At 43.8% G+C, this 17,820-nt stretch overlaps 1 protein-coding gene across 3 annotated transcripts in view; it reads left to right on the top strand.

The window, feature by feature from the left end:
* The window catches only part of RMDN2 (regulator of microtubule dynamics 2), a 65,715-nt gene extending 58,340 nt beyond the window's left edge, over positions 1-7,375 (top strand). For all 3 annotated transcript variants that reach the window (XM_030557118.1, XM_030557119.1, XM_030557120.1), the window contains exon 11: positions 6,668-7,375. In XM_030557118.1, the coding sequence (XP_030412978.1) occupies positions 6,668-6,721 (54 nt within the window). In that variant the 3' untranslated portion in view covers positions 6,722-7,375. The remainder of the gene's footprint in view (positions 1-6,667) is intronic.
* Positions 7,376-17,820: the final 10,445 nt, after the last annotated feature.

Raw genomic sequence — 17,820 nt, 5'->3', positions numbered from 1 at the left:
GTAGTTTTTAGAGCAGTCACATTTTGGTTTCTTTCTCTAATTTCTTTTCTTAGCAGCAGAGGCAGAAGCAGGAAAGATTGCCCAACCTTTAGCTCTGGATGCGTTGCAACTATCTGAAAAGATTGCCCAATGTATTAGTCTTGCTTTTCTTCTAAGGAAAGAGAGAAATATGCAAGACTATTTTGGAGATTATTTTTAAATGGGATAATTTGTGGTGTGAATAAAGAACTTAATCTGTCTTTGAAATACTGAACAAAATTCACTAGGATATTACAGAACCTGATTCTGTATTTGTAGCTTTGGGCTGAGAGAATTGTGAAAAGACTAGGATTAAATAGAACTTTTTTTTCCTAACTGTAGAAAGAAAATGCCTGTGCAGTTACTTCTGAGTGTAGCCTTGAAAATCATTCTGAATTCCATTGAATAAACAGTCATAAATTTGTAAACCTATTATACTTCTTCTGAACCAAGATTGTGGCAGTCTCTTGACGTGAGGATTGTGTGTTTTCCAACTCTGTATTAAGAACCTTAGAACAGACACTCTGAGGGGGTGCAGTGGCATGGAATTTCAGAGGTGCAGGATATAATGTGATATTTCTTCCTGTTATTAAGAGTATTTTGGCAAGAGTATACAGGCTGTACAATACGTGCCTTTCAAGACTCTGATAAATTATTAGGTGGATAGTTTAGCCTATTGTTGCCAGTGAGAGCACATATTCAAGGGACTTGTACAGCTAACATATTAATGCCTTAATCCGGCCTGATAGTATAATATAGTTTGACATTTCTTGCATATGTTTTCTATCAGTTTCAAATATTTCTCTTTATTCCACCATGTCATTATAGACAACTAACCAAAATAAAGAGGAGCAGGAGTTTATTCATCCATAAACTATATTTTAAAATGTTCTGCATTTTGTTCCAGTTCTTTGATTGAATAACGCAGTGATCCTGAAATTAAGTGATTACTTCACTCTTCTGGGCTGCAGAATTTTCTTTTAGAAATTTCCTTTGCAGAGTTATCCTGATTGTTGAAGAAACCATGGCTTCTAATTTTGGAAATACTGGTACAGAACATCTAATGTGTGCATGCCTATGCTTGGTGCATGTGAACCCCAAACCTATGTATGTGAATCAGGTGTTTTCACCCCTACTTCTTTGTGTGCATCATGTACAGACTTTTAAAAATGTAGCTTTATCTGAATTGATACTGACTTTGTGAGTTGAAGATGTGTGCATGGGCAGGGAGAAGCAACACTCAGGTAGCAATTTTCAGGAGAAATGTTTCAATAACTAGAATATCATATTTTAGTGCTGATATTTTGTATAAATACACCCCACCTTTGCATAATGGATTATATTTAAAGGCCAAAACTTAGTCATTTATGACCTTCAAAAGAATTCTGTTGGCCAGGTTTTGCCTTTAGGCACAGCCTTGTATAAGCTGTTCGCCTGTATACTGCCCTAGGAGGAGCCCAAAGTTCTTTCCCTGCTCCCCACTAATTTCCAAGTGAGAGTAATCTGCTGTACTATAGCAGTAGCAGATTACTACCTTTTGCTCCCATGCTGCCTGAACTTCCTGGCTATAGTATTGTGGGAGGGATAGCTCAGTGGTTTGAGCATTGGCCTGCTAAATCCAAGGTTATGAGTTTAATCCTTGAGGTGGCCATTTAGGGATCTGGGGCAAAAATCTGTCTAGGAACTGGTCCTGCTTTGAGCAGTGGATTGGACTAGATGATCTCCTAAGGTCCCTTCCAACCTTAATATTATATGAAAACTGTATCACTCCTCACTCACATGTACAGGGGAGGGGGAGCTACCAGGCATGAAGCCCCTTCTCTTTCACTCCATGCCTGGAACTGGGAGGAGGGGAGAACAGGGTATATTGACACATAGGGTTAGGGCAGGATCTGGCCCTAAATCAGTAGGTATGTTTCTCACATTTTCTTGATAATTGGATAATAAGAGTTCCAAAGAAGAGACAGAGAAGCATCCTTTGGGTATGTCTACACTACGAGATTATTCCAATTTTACAGAAACCAGTTTTTAAACAGATTATATAAAGTCGAGTGCACATGGCCACACTAAGCACATTAATTTGGCGGTGTGCGTCCATGTACTGACGCTAGTGTCGATTTCCGGAGGGTTGCACTGTGGGTAGCTATCTCATAGCTATCCCATAGTTTCCGCAGTTTCCCCCGCCCCTTGGAATTCTGGGTTGAGATCCCAGTGCCTGATGGGGCAAAAAACATTGTTGCGGGTGGTTCTTGGTACAGCCTCACCCCTCCCTCCGTGAAAGCAGCAGACAACCGTTTCACGCCTTTTTTCCTGGGTGAACTGTGCAAACGCCATAGCACAGCAAGCGTGGACCCTGCTCAGCTCAAGACCGCAATTGTGGACGTTGTAAACACCTCGCTCATTATTGTGCAGTCTATGCTGAACCAGGACCTGCAAAACCAGGCAAGGAGGAGGCGGCTGAGGCAGCGCGGGGACGAGAGTGATGAGGACATGTACACAGAATTCTCTCAAACCGCAGGCCCTGCGCTTTGGAGATCCTGATGGTAATGGGGCAGGTTGTAGCCATTGAACGCCGATTTTGGGCCCGGGAAACAAGCACAGACTGGTTGGACCACATAGTTTTGCAGGTTTGGGACGATTCCCAGTGGCTGCGAAACTTTTGTATGCGTAAGGGCCCTTTGTGACTTGCTTTCCCCTGCCCTGAAATGCCAGAATACCAAGATGAGAGCAGCCCTCACAGTTGAGAAGCAAGTGGCAATAGCCCTCTGGAAGCTTGCAACACTAGACAGCTACTGGTCAGTTGGGAATCAATTTGGAGTGGGAAAATCTACTGTGGGGGCTGCTGTGATGCAAGTACCCAAAGCAATCATTAAGCTGCTGCTACAAAAGGTAGTGACTGTGGGAAATGTGCAGGTCATAGTGGAAGGCTTTGCTGCAAAGGGATTCCCAAACTGTGGTGGGGCGATAGATGGAACCCATATCCCTATCTTGGCACCGAAGCACCAGGGCACCCACTACATAAACCGCAAGGGGTACTTTTCCATGGTGCTGCAAGCACTGGTGGATCACAAGGGATGTTTCACCAACATCCACGTGGGATGGCCGGGAAGGGTTCATGACGCTCGCGTCTTCAGGAACACTACTCTGTTTAAACGGCTGCAGCAAGGGAATTACTTCCCAGACCAGAAAATAACAGTTGGGGATGTTGAAATGCCTGCAGTTATCCTGGGTGACCCAGCCTACCCCTTGATGCCATGACTCATGAAGCCATACACAGGCAGCCTGGACAGTAGTCAAGAGTTATTCAACTACAGGCTGAGCAAGTGCAGAATAGTGGTAGAATGTGCATTTGGCCTTTTAAAGGCACACTGGCGCACCTTACTGACTCGCTCAGACCTCAGCCAAACCATTGTTACTGCTGCTTGCTGTGTGCTCCACAATCTCTGTGAGAGTAAGGGAGAGACCTTTATGGCGGGGTGGGAGGCTGAGGCAAATCACCTGGCTGCTGATTATGTGCAGCCAGACACCAGGGCGATTAGAAGAGCACACCAGGAAGCGGTGCGCATCAGAGAAGCTTTGAAAACGAGTTTCATCACAGGCCAGGGTACGGTCTGACTGCTGTGTTTGTTTCCCCTTGATGAACCCCCCCACCCCCGATTGACTCATTCCCTGTAAGCAACCCACCTTCCCACTTCAATTATAGCTTGCTTAAGGAAATAAAGTCACTATCGTTTAAAAATCATGTATTCTTTATTAAAAAGTCATTATAAAAAGAGGGAGAGAACTGACAAGGTAGCCCGGGTGTGGTTTGGGAGGAGGATAGGAGGGAAGGAAAAGGCCACTAAAAAAATTTCAAAGTAATGACAGCCTTTTGGTTGGGCTGTTCACGGGGGTGGAGTGGGCGTGTGCACGGAGCCTTCCCCCACGCGTTCTTACACGTCTGGGTGAGGAGGATATGGAACATGGTGAGGGGTGAGGGTGGTTACACAGGGGCTGCAGCAGCACTCTGTGATCCTGCTGCTGTTCCTGAAGCTCCACCAGACGCCGGAGCATGTCAGTTTGATCACGCAGCAGCCCCAGCGTTGCATCCCGCCACCACTGATCTTCCTGCCTACACCTCTGATCTTCCTGCCGCCACCTTTCAGCTCGAGTGTCTCTCCTGTCCTCACATTGGTCCCTCCTGTCCTCACGTTCACTGGCATCTTTCATATAATTTGATACCATGTCGTTCCACTCATTCAGATGAGCTCTTTCATTGTGGGTCACTTCCATGCTTTCCGAGAACATTTCGTCTTGTATCTTTTTTTTCCGCTGCCTTATCTGAGATAGCCTTCGGGATGGAGTAGGGAGGCTTGAAAAATTTGCAGCTGCATGAGGGAGGGAAAAAAGGGAGAGAAGTATTTAAAAAGATACATTTTACAGAACAATGCTTATACTCTTTCACGGTGAACAACACTATTCACCTTACATAGCACTACAAGGGCGCATTTTGCATCTTAATATTGAGTGCCTGCAGCTCTGGCGTTAGAGATCTCACAGACGCAGGTCCAGGCAGCAGAATCCAGCTTGCATGCGTCCATGGTAAGCCGTTATCTTTCTGCTTCTGCAGCCTTCATATACACAGTGCCCTCCTTTCCCAAATACCAAGCAAATCCCATTCAGTGCTGCTTCTTTCCTGTTAACATGCAGCAGCAGAAACCACCACCCCCATCCAATTCTCTGGGATGATCGCTTTACCCCTCCCCCCACCGCGTGGCTGGTATCATGGAAGATCACTGCTAGCCAAATGCGAAAGAGCTCAGCGCCAATCACCCCGCCTCCCCCTGCCTGGTTACCTGCAAGGAAGGATTTCTTTTAAGCAACAGGCAAGCAGCCCAGTAGGAATGGCCATCTCTGTCCCCTTAATTAAATTCCTGAATTTCAACTAGGTTACCATGAACAATATCACTCTCCTGAGGATAAAGCGAGATAAAGAAAGGATATTGCTTGAATGCCAGCAATCACCAGGACCATATGCAGCTAGGCTTTGTCATGCAATGATACCAGATTACTTGCTACATGCATGGTGTGGTCAAGTGTCCTACCACGGAGGACGGAATAAGGCTGCCCTGCCCAGAAACCTTCTGCAAAGGCTTTGGGAGTACCTCCAGGAGAGCTTCATGGAGATGTCCCTGGAGGATTTCCTCTCCATCCCCAGACATGTTAACAAACTTTTCCAATAACTGTACTGGCCGCGAATGCATCCCAAGTCCTCAGGGCAAATTAATCATTAAAAAACACTTGCTTTTAAACCATGTTTTATATTTACAAAGGTACACTCACCAGAGGTCGCTTCCATGGCTTCACTGTCTGGGATAGTGGCTTGGGAGGGCTGGGAGGGTAATTCTGTCTGGGTGAGAAAAAGCTCCTGGCTGTTGGGGAGAATGGAGTGCTGTGTGCTCTCTGCAAGCTCGTCCTCCTCTTCCTCCTCTTCATCTTCCCCGTCCGCAGAATTCTCAGCCATGGCTGAGATTACTACCCCCACCTCAGAATCCACGGACAGGGGTGGGGTAATGGTGGCGGACCCCCTAGAATTGAATGCAGCTCAGTGTAGAAGCGGCATGTTTTCGGTCCTGCCCCGGACCTTCTGTTTGCTTCTTTGGTTTTCTGGTAGGCTTGTCTGAGCTCCTTAACTTTCACATGACACTGTACTGAGTCCCTGGTGTGGCCTCTCTGCATCATAGCCTTGGAAATTTTTTCAAATGTTTTTTATTTCGTCTTTTGGAACGGAGTTCCGTTAGCATGAAATCCTTTCACCATATAGCGATCAGATCCAGTACCTCCCGTGCGGTCCATGCTGGAGCTTTTTTTCAATTCTCAAGAGACTGCATTGTTACCTGTGCTGATGAGCTCTGCGTGGTCACCTGTGCTGGTGAGCTCTCCACGTTGGGCAAACAGGAAATGAAATTCAAAAGTTCGCAGGGATTTTCCTGTCTACCTGGCCAGTGCATCCAAGTTCAGATTGCTTTCCAGAGCGGTCACAATGGTGCACTGTGGGATACAGCCCGGAGGCCTTTACTGTCGATTTGTGGCCACACTAATCCTAATCCGACATGGCAATACTGATTTCAGCGCTGCTCCTCTTATCGCGGAGGAGTACAGAAACCAGTTTAAAGAGCCCTTTATAGTGATATAAAGGGCCTCATTGTGTGGACGGGTGCAGGGTTAAATCGGTTTAACGCTGCTAAATTAGGTTTCAATGCATAGTGTAGACCAGGCCTTAGACACTGTATATTCACAGCATACAAACTTCCACACACAATACAAAGCCAAATGTCTTTTGACCCACACTGTACCCGTAAAAGTGTGGGCCTCCCACCACTGGTTCCATGCTAAGGATGTTACTGGTAAGGCAGAAGAGCTTTGTCAGAGCTGTATGAGGAAGGCTGCCATGGGCTCTATTGCCTCCCACCCTCGTTTTACTTTTGTGATCCCTGAAAAAGAAAAATTAACTAGTTATACGATTTGTAGTTTTAGACATTCCATGACTATTAAATTTATGTAGTATCTTTTGTTAATAGAGAAATGTGCATGAGCATGATAAAACAAACTACAACAAACAGGGCATTCCACATCTAATTGCATGTTTTTGTTTGTTTTCCTGTCTTAGGATAAAGAGGCCCAGAAAGATTTAGAAGCTTTACTTCCAATGCTGCAGCTGTGATGAAAAGCACTTCTAGCTCTTCATGCTGTGATAATATTGTAGAAGAACCATAGAAACTAATCACTCGGAGTCTGATCCAAAGCTCGTTGAAGCTAGTGGAAAGACTACCATTAACTTCAGTCATTTTTGGATCAGGCCCTGTAAGTGGATGGCAATTTGGGTATGAAAATGACGCATTCTATCTTTTTGATTCATAGCTTTATTTTTAACTTTTGGATCTACAGTTTGTTTTAAATTTTTCTTGCTGGAAGTATAGTCTCTCATTATGAAATCCACTGCTGGCAATGGACACCACATAGGCAAGAACGCCAAATGCATTAACTATGTTCTTGGAATGATTAATCAACTAAACTGCAATGCTAGCATAGGATTATATGGAGCAATTTATTTGTTTCTACATTAAATTATGTTTCTACCAATTGATCTATATAAATGTATATGAAGGTACATCATAAACATACGTATGTGTGTGCCTCTGCTTTTATTCACAAGAAATGTATACGACTGATGGAAGTTAAGGAAAAAGGGATAGTCTTAAACTATTTTTACTTTAGCCTATTTTTGATTTTAGATGGAAATGTGAAAACTTTATAAATCATGTTTTAAAGTCATATTTTATGTTACTGGAAAGGAAAATATTAAAAATTTGACCAATGAAATGAAATATTGTGGTTAAATCTGTTAGAATTGTGATACATGAGCCCCACCAGGTAGATGAATCCTGGTCATTTGTCTTTGAATAGTAGCTTGTTGCGGTATTGTCAGTCTGGCTTTGAGAGCCCCTCCCCGCCATGTGTAACATTTGTTGATCTTTCATGTCATTTGTGTAATGTGGCTTATGTATACATATATATAGTAACTGTGACATGCTTCTTCTGCTTAAGCAAACCAAGAGTTTATGGAATAGCAGGAGTCTAAATAATACAGGAAAGGCAGAGAGATTATTTTGTTCAGGATCTGATCCAAAACCCACTGAAGTCATTGAAAAAAACTCCAATTGCCTTTAATGAATTATCATGATCTTAATCTAGATTAAAGTATGTGGCCAGAACAAGAAAATGTTCCCATAAATGAAACATAAATACAGGTGAATATACAAGCAAGAGCAGGTGAATATGTGAGCAAGAGCAAGCATCATTTCAAACAAAGGGCCATATATTCTCCTTTATGTTTAAAACATCCAGGAGAGGAGCACTGACTTCCCTAGTTTCATGCAATGTTGTTGCAGCCATGTTGGTCCAAGGATATTGGAGAGAGAAGGTGGGTGAGGTAACATCTTTTATTGGACCAACTTCTGTTGGTGAAAGACTGAAGGAGAGCTCTGTGTATTTCAAAGGCTTGTCTCTTTCACCAACAGAAGTTGGTCCAGTAAAAGATATTACCTCACCCACCTTGGTTGCCTAGTTTCATCACCTTTAGGGAGCTATTGATTGACTTCATTAACCTCTTGGAACCTTTAGACAGTGCAGAAGAGACAGAGCCACTACGAGTCTATAGCTGTGACCTCTGCTTATCATGCTGACTAGTATTATTGTTTTCTTGTGCTCTCCCAATCTGTTTGGATCGCTGTCTCTTTTCTTATGCTTAGATTGTAAGCTCTTTGGGGCAAGGATTTTTTTGTTCTGTGTTGTACAGGGCCGAGTTCAGTGCTTTACTGCAATAAAAGTAATAGTCTCAGATATTGCTTGCTGATCTCCATCCTAGTCATGGATCAGGGTTACCTTGCAATAGGCACTGTACATTCATATAGTAAGAGACAGTCCCTGCCTCGAAGAGCTTACAGCCTCAGTAATATTTTGTAATATTAATTTGGTAGTTCATATGTCATATCAACAGTAAGTATGTCATAATGAAAATTTTACATTTAGAGAGCTACCATCTTTCATTCTGCAGAATCCCAAAGTTCTTTACAGAGCTTCACTAAATTCACTAAACTACCACCTCTCAAAGCAATGTAGAAGCTGTTCAAAAGCATTAGGTGACAAAATAGTTTAGTAAAAGTGAAAACTTTTATAGCCAATTGAATATATTTTTTAAAACTCTTGTAATATTAAAAATGTCACCAAAAACATGGACAGGAAGCTACCAGAGAAATGTAGGTAGAATGGTTTTACTATCTATCTGCCAAGTTCTGTCTCTGTATAGATCTTTGCATTTTTTACTTCTGCCCCTCACCATTGTATCTGAACATCCTCCATGTAAAGTTGTTGGAACCAGTGAAGTCCCTTGGAATGTCAGGGAGTTTTGGGGATTTACCTACAAAGGAATGTATGTGGTCCTGTGATTTTTAATGGGCACAAGAAGTCACAACCTACACTTGAATTCTTATCCAAAACACAGCAACTCCTGGGTACAGTGACCACCAGTGATCCTTGTTTTCCGTGATATAACCCCCCAAAATTCTCCACTAAAACACACAAATGCATGTTTTTTTGTGTTTAAAATGAAAACTGACAGCCAGAGCCCCACCGCCTGGGGTTGACAGCCAGAGCCGAGCTGCCCAAGGCTGAAGTTTCAATTTCCCCTGTTTTGGTGTATGCACTAGTGGCCTGGTACATGATGATGATTTTTGTCACAAAATGTAAAAACTAAAGATTTTCTGTAAAAATGCAAATTCTATGCAGATTCCAGCCTGGCGCCGCTTACCTTGAGTGGCTCCAAGGTGGCAGTGGTGCTAAGGCAGGCTCCCTGCCTGCCCTAGGCCTGCGCTGCACCACAGTTCTCCGTTCCTGGCCAATGGGACCTGCGGGGGTGTGGGGTGTGCCTGCAGGCGAGGACAGCACGTGAAGCCCTCTGTGCCCTTCCTCCCAATACCCCAGGGGCCGCAGGGATGTGATGCTGGCCACTTCTGGGAGCAGTGCAGGGTTAAAAATCCCACGGGCTGGATTTGGCCTACAGGCTGTAGTTTTCCCATCCATGAGCTAAATTATTGATAAAGATATTGAACGGAATCGGACCCAGAACCGATCCCTGTGGGACCCCACTCATTATGCCCTTCCAGCATGACTGTGAACTACTGATAACTACTCTCTGGGAATGATTTTCCAACCAGTTATGCAACCACCTTATAGTAGATCCATCTAGGTTGTATTTCCCTAGTTTGTTTATAAGACGGTCATGCAAGACAGTATCAAAAGCCTTACTAAAGTCAAGATATACCACATCTAGCGCTTCCCCCCATCCACAAGGCTTGTTATCCTGTCAAAGAAAGGCATCAGGTTGGTTTGACGCAATTTGTTCTTGACAAATCCATGCTGACTGTTACTTATCACCTTATTATCTTCTAGGTGTTTGCAAATTGATTGCTTAATTATTTGCTCCATTATCTTTCTGGGTACAGAGGTTAAGCTGACTAGTCTGTAATTCCCCAGGTTGTCCTTATTTCCCTTTTTAAAGATGGGCACTATATTTGCCTTTTTCCAGGATGCTCCACTTCAGGTACATGTATGCTTCTCGAGCCCTTGATCAGAGATTTTTAGCTAGCAGTGCCCATTTGGCCCACATATGCTCTCTATGCCTCCTTGTGGCAGACAGCAAGGCTATATAGGGGCATGTGAGTGAACCACCCTCAGTTCTTTCTCTGCTTCTTCAGCCCAAGACAGAACACTAGTGTGTCTGCCTATTCATATCCTAATGAACAGGTGTAAGGGGGCTCTCATTTCTGCCCAAAGACTTTCAAAATGGATATTGGGTCGAGTCTGCAGGTGCTCAGCCCACTCGCTGGGAGTGAGAGGACATTTAACCAGATCACAAGTGCCAGCTACGGCTTTTTTGAAGAATACCTTGGTATCTGAGATATGCAGTGCCACTACCAGGTCTTCAGTCCATCATTTTCAAAGCATTACACCCTGTTCTGTGCCATCAGATCTGATGTGGTACTTAGCTCTGCAGTACTATCTTCAGTTCTGGATCCTGTTCTGAAGCTCCTTTCTCCTTCTGGGGATACTGTTTGGAAATCACCTGAAGTGGAGCATCGCTAGGGGCACTACTTGAAGAAAAAGGAAATGTTACTCACCCTGTACAGAAACTATAGTTTTTCAAGATGTTCCCCCTTATGGGTGATCCACTACCCATCCCCTACTCCCCTCTGCTTCAGTCATTCCCTAGGGGATGACTGAGAAGAAAAGGAACTGAGGGTGGTTCACCCACACTCCCGTATATAGCCTTGGTCTTGATGTCTGCCACTAGGAGGCATAGGGCACATGTGTGGGCCGAACGAACACTGCTAGCTAGAAATTTCTGATCAAGGGCTCAAGAGGTGCATGTGCACCTGAAGTGGAGCATCCATAAGAGGGCACATCTCGTAGAACTGCGGTTACTGCACAGGGTAATGTATCCTTTTCAATGCTCAGGAGTCAAATAAGGGACAGGATAGTAAAGTTGGTACAAGTTGTCCAATAACTGGTTTCCCAAACTTAGGAACTCAGATGTTCATTTTTTTCATCTTGCAAATGCTGGAGAGGATCTTCTGGGAGAAATAAGTCTTCTGTAAGACAAGATTGTCTCTTGATATCTGGGGTGGGTAATTTCCAAAACACTGGGTCAAATCATATAATGCCTCTCCTTCGGTTCACAATATAAAGAAATGTATTAAGTTTTAAAGCAATACCTAAGGTTATCAGCTCTTCAAAATAAAAAACCAGGATACTTTTGTAGTAACATTTTTAGTATGACAAAATATTCATATAGTGGTTAATGACATTACCCAGTGGGTTAGATCACTTACCTGAGAGGTGGCAGAGCCTAATCCCTTATCCTTATTAGGCAGAGGGAGGTACTTGAACTTGGGGTCTCCAGCTCATAGGTGAGTTGCACTAGCCACTAGGCTAAAACAGATGTCAGCCTCAGCCTCTTCTTCCTACCCCGGTTTTGTAGCAGTAGATGCCTTTCTGTTTCAATCTGAATTTCTTTTTGTTCTGGATAAATTGATTTTTAAAACTGTGCAAATGAGAATGGAAATCTTTTTAGCACGCGCACAGGCATTGTAGCCAACACTGTCAAATGTGGGTGCCTAAAGTTATCCCCTTAAGTCCATATCTGAATCCTGATGTAAACCCTGTGTCCTGCAGCACTAGAGCAGGGGTGGGCAAACTTTTTGGCCTGAAACTATATGGAGATTGGGTGTCGTATATTAAATTGCTCCCCATAGGAACGTGCTACTTATGGTGGACTACTTATAGCTGCCAGTCCTGTGCTCCGAATGGCTTGATAAGGGGATGGGGAGGGTGGGGGTTGGAAAGGGGACAGGGCGTCCCAGGGGGCAGTCGGGACAGGAAGCGGTTGGACGGTGTGGAGGTTCGGGGGTGGTGGTCAGGGGATGGGGAATGGGGGCGGTTGGATAGGTATGGGAGTCCTGAGGGGCATGTCGGGGGGCGGGAGTGCAGATAGGGATCAGGGCAGTTGGGACAGGGGAGGTTGGATAGGGAGTGGAGTTCTGGGGGGCAGTTGGGGTAGGGGGTCCTGGGAGGGGGCAGTAAGGGGACCAGGAGCAGGAGGGGTTGGGTGGGGAGGGGGGCAGTCAGGGGGCAGGAAGTGGGAGGGGGCAGGGGCTAAGCTGTTTGGGGAGGCACAGGCTTCCCTACACAGGTGTAGTGTATTAAATTGCTCCCCACAGGAATGTGCTTCTAACAGTGTACGCTACTACTCTGGGCTGCCAGTCCTAGTGCTCCATAAGTAGCACATTCCTATGGGGAGCAATTTAATACACTACACCTGGTGGCTCTCACAGCCATGCTACCTGGCAGGAGCTCGCAGCCCCACCACCCAGAGCACTGGCAGCACAGCTAGCTGAGTCTGTGGGGGAGAGGCTGGGGGCAGCTCAAGGGCTGGGCAGGATGGTCCCACGGGTGGTAGTTTGCCCACCTCTGCACTAGAGAGCTGGGAGCTTGCTATTAGCATCTGTTGGTGAAATGGGAGAAGAGCAGCCCAGAGCTGCTTGAGAACTCATGGACATGGACAGAAGCTTTGTAGGTGAGAGAGCTCTGCTAGGCTAGCATTTGTTGGTGAATAAGAGGGAATGACTAACCTTCACCACACTGATGCCCAATTGGGTAGGGGAGCTTTGAGAGAAAGAGAGAGAGAGAAAAGGGTTGCATCCTCTGAGGGGAGGGTTTCTCCTGGTAAGGATTCTGTTAAGGGCCCTGTGTTCTGTAGAGACCTCTCTAAACACCTGAGACAGCTACAAAACAGTGACTAGTGCACAGCTGAGACAGTGGATGGATATTCTAGAACTGAGGTCACGTTGAGGTAGTAGATAGTGCATAGTTGAGGTGGCTTGGGCTGAAATTGCAGAGAGCAGCAGCCTGCTTGAGGGACTTCCTATACAGCAATCAAAGCTGACCTCACTCCAGCTGGGTCAGGTGGTAAAGCCCCTGGAGCAGCACTGACCTGCCAGAATGCTTGGATACCAAAAATCCAGGACAACAAACTGTGAGTAGGAGAGCTGGGGAGGAGGAAATGGGTAGAATGTATAAGCCACTTCCAAGTGCAAGTGGAGATCTGAGGCTGGGAATACTGTTAAAACAGCCTAAGGGGGTGGGAATCTTGCCTAACAGATCTTGTTTGCTGCCTCTCCCAAGTTCCTTCAGTTGTTCACCTCTTCCTTCCCTATCAAGTTCTCTATTTTAAACCCCTGCAGTATTGCTTATCAAGGGCACCCAGGGTGATTGTAAGTAGTTGCCTGGGTTTCTGGGTGGGGGTTCAAGCTGGAGATGTTTGTTTTCAGAACGAATCTCCAGAAAATTGAACCTGGCCCTTTTTGCTGTTGACAGCAGTTGGAACATGTGTTACCCTTAAGTAGTTAATTGTTTTTAATTTTTTTTAAGGGGCTAACAGAGGAATATGGAAGCTGTCAGTAGGGATGTTACCCATAGGCATGATAAGGGATTTCATAAAATAAATACTATGTCCTGAAAAGGAGGACTTCAAGGCCCCAATTCTGCAATTTAGTTCCATGCAAGAAGACACATGCTTGTGTGGAGCCCATTGACTTCAGATAGGTCCCAGTGGCATTTTCAGGGGGCACAAGAGCCTATCTGTGTTGAATCAGTTACAGCACTGGGGCCCTAGTTAATGAAATGAGCCATTTCAGATGTGGATGATTTGCTCTCTCTCTTTGCATAGCCTTCATGTATATATGAGGTGATAAGCGGTATAACAGAATGAAGCATTTGAAAAAATGTTGCATATAATTAAAAATGTTCAGCACTTTAATTTTTAGCAGAATTTCATGTACACTAAAAGTCTTCTAAAATATAGCACAAGGAGAAGACCTTTCATAGTATAAATATGTTTGCCACTTATTGCTGCCTTCTCTGAAAACAGTTAATTAACATTAAACAAATATTTGTGCCTTGAGCTCCAGAATGCTAATGTGACTATTTTACAGTTTTTATAATATTTCTGTGTGGGATTTGTTTATTTGTGTTGTCTTATTTAATCTCTTATACTTCTGTTTACTCTGGTTAATTATAATCTTCACTAATAGACCTTTATAAACTACTGTACCATTGCAGGTCAGATCCTCAGCTGATGGAAATCAGTACAGCTCCTCCTTGTAGCTCTATTAACAATTGAGCTATGACAATTTAGACTGGGGGAGGAGGGTCTGGCCCATTGACCTCAATTAAGCTATGCTAATTTATACCAGCTGAGGATCTGGTTTGCAGTTCTAAGAGAAAACTATTCTATGAGAAGCTTTGAAACAGATGCTAAATCTGCTGAAGTATTTTACAAAAATCGAGAGTAGTAGAAATTTGTTGAGTGAGGGAATATTTCTCCTGATGAACAGTGTGTCATTGAACAATAGCATACAGTGAGGTCTTATTTATGTTGTGTGTTTGAGTTTTATTGGATAAAAATCAAGGGCCTAAATGACTTCATTGAAATCAGTGTAACTCCATTGGCTTCTGTGAAAATATTTCTGATTCACACTGGTGTAAATCAGATCAGATTCAAGTCCTTAATCTCTGCTTTACCTCTAAATACTGAAATGAATGCATAAATATGAAAAATGGATGAGGACTACACTTTTCACTTAACACCATTGAACAGTGGAATTGTGATAAGTTTGACTTGTGCAGTAGCTCATCTTATAGTTAGACAAACATTATTTGGCCCTCTTATGTTTAGAGGTTTGTGAACCCACCTAATGTGTAAAGTGTTTTCCCAAGAGACAGGCAATGATAGGGCATCATGTAGGCCATGTGCAGTGTTGGGTAGGGAGAAAGTTAAAACCACCCTATAAAAAGGGAAGAAATGGCAGCTGACTGCCTTAAGTTCAGCTGACTGTAATAGAACTCAGCTGTGGGGTCCACATGGAGATAATTACTCTATCAGAGGAAGATTTGAGCTGGTTGTGGGCTTTCTGTTAGAGAAGGAGAAGGTGCTAGCTAATAGTCTCAAAATACACACTGATTTTGCTATAGGCCAGTCAGTTTCTGTCACTGGCCATTCCTCCCCTTTTATTTATTTATTTATTTATTTGCAGGGAAGGACAGAAGAAGGGTAAATGTTGTTACAAATCAATGTATTAGTCTTCCTCTGCTAGGGACCTGAGTTCAGATCCTAATCTGAGTGCAAAAAAGGAAAAAAAAAATTTTTCCAAAGCCCACTAAAGTCAATGTGAAGACTGTCATCGACTTCAGTGGACTTTGGATCAATTTTCTAGTTCTTAGCAGGTGTATCCATAATGCATATCACTAAACCACCACACAATTCATCATGATTATAAAAAGTCCCTACTTAAAGGGGGCCTGGAAGTTGCACAGCAAATGTACTGTAGTGGAGGATTGAGCTGCTGTAGGAGAGGTGCATGAGGAAAGCTTACTCAGCACTTTCCCATTCATATGCCTGGCTTCCTTCATCTTCTTGAGCTCTGAATTCACTCTCAAATCATTTTTTAAAAGAAAATGGTTACAAAAAATATAGTGCAGAGGGTATGGATCCAAAACCAATTGATGACCCTGAAGCATAGAAAAAGGCTAAAACATCTGTCCTCCAGAATGTCCTTTTGGAATTCTTAATTTATACTCTTTGGAAGGATAAGGTGGCTTGAAAAAAAGTATTTTCTACTCTTGAGAAATTCCAATGCCTCTTGAATATTCCCATCTTGCATACAAGGCATTAGATACAAGCACTTTAAAATGCCAGTGTCTTTCCTTAATTTTGGTTCCATTTTTTTTTGCTGAGTTCCCTTCCTTGCAGGAAATTATTTCTAGTTGCTTAAACATGGCTGCTATGCATTAGGAATTGCAGCCTAGGTAGGAGTCTGATAAAATTGCAATCTGTGCTTTCAGGGCAGTGCAGAGTCCCTCACTACTTCCCTAGTGGTGCATGGCTCTCAGGAAGGGAGCAGGTGAAACCTCTAGAGAGCAGATGCCTCTAATCCCTACCACATGCTAGCCAGCAGACCAGGCTAGCAGCGGGGAGTATTCCAAACCTTGTGAAGGGGTGTAGCATTGTGCAAGCTTCCTCTGTGCATTGGAGAGCTCTGGGAAGCAGTCTTCTAGTGTTCCTCTGCCTGCCTTCAGGCAGTGTGGCTCTGCCAGAAAAATTTCCTAAATCAAAAGCCAGGCTGTAGTATCTGCCCAGTATAGGATGACTAGAATGTGCATCTGTATCCCTCTTCCCCTCTAAGGAGCTAATAATCTCAAGATTGTAATCAACCACCACTTCGTTCCAGCTTTCTTGCCAAACCAAATGGTATTTTCAGTTGAGTTTCAAGTAAGAAAGAGCCAAAATATAACCTTAAACCAATGAGTTTAGAGCCAGGATTTTAAGGGTTGTTAAGTGATTTTGCACCAAGCAGACGGGCAGGCCATTCAACACTAACTGCAAGCCTGTCAATAGGTTTGTCCTGAGACAGATGAGCCTGTGCCCAGAAAGAAATATGTCCATAAAAAATCAAATCCTGGGCAAAACTGTGTAAAACTTGATGGTTTTAGTTTGCAGGATTTCTGGCAATCGCCTGTATGTTGTTGTCTGTTTGCATCATTCCCACCCCCTGAAGTTTGGCTTTGACTTTTCCCTGGTTCCCCTGACACACTAAACAGTCAGAAAACACAGAAGTGAAGAGTCTTAAAGTAAAATTTGCTCTCCTGCAGCCACATGCAGAGTAGTTTTGATTACTAGTTAGGCTACTTAATTTATATCGTATTTAATAAATACAGCATGGGCAATGCAGTGGATGAGGTGCTGCACTAACTGATGTAGTTTCTGTATCAGTTTGGATCCTTAATCTTGGTTGGATTAATTAGGGATATTTTGATCAGAAGCTGTTTGACCTGGAGTCATGTCATCTTTCTCCTCCTCCTCCCTCCTCCTCCCCCCGCCTTGCCCCAGTGACCTGTCAGGTAGTGTTTTCATACTTTGTTACCCAGAGTACCACAGTGCATTTTTCTATGGGAGATGTATTAAGTACTTTTTAAGTACTCCCCTTTAGAGTCTTTGCTACAGGCCAGCAAAAGCCAGCTGGTGTTTTGGAACACCCCAGAGTGCAAAGCAATTATAAGGAGGCAGTCACGAGATTGAGCCAAATAATTTGGGGTGGAGAGCTACATGGCCGTGGCCATGGCCAAGCCCCGCACTGAGGTATCCTAGTCTGTGGCTGGCCAGCCCACCCTAGCTCATGATTTTTATTCAGAGATGGTACAAATTTAAAGACAACCCCTTTCTTCCCAACAAAATCCATTCTTGCAGGATGTGGGGCATGAGAATAGGATATATAATTTTGTGACCACTCTCTGAATGCAGACTGGCTTTATTCTAAGTGATATAAAGGTAACTTAACCACAAACTAACAATCTCTCCCCTCTCTGCCTTTCCCAAGAAGATATAGTGAAACTGTAGCAGTCTAAGAAATCAGACAAGGCAACTTGAAAGAACAGGCTTCCCCCTCAAGATTCCAAGTGCTGAGTGGTTTCTGCATAACCTTGTTCATGGTATTTCAGCCCAAACCAGGAAGTACAGAGGCACTTGAAAGGTTTAAGACAAGAAAGATTAAGGAAAGTTAATCCAAACATGCCAACCTCCTATTCACTCAACCCTTCTATAATATGAGTGAACAGTGTAACACTGTTGCAAAAAAGGCAAATATTCTG

This window comes from Gopherus evgoodei, chromosome 3, assembly GCF_007399415.2.
Source record: "Gopherus evgoodei ecotype Sinaloan lineage chromosome 3, rGopEvg1_v1.p, whole genome shotgun sequence".
Lineage (NCBI taxonomy): Eukaryota > Metazoa > Chordata > Testudines > Testudinidae > Gopherus > Gopherus evgoodei.
The sequence above is the reverse complement of the archived record's forward strand: the minus strand, read 5'-3'. Positions and strand labels throughout refer to the sequence as shown.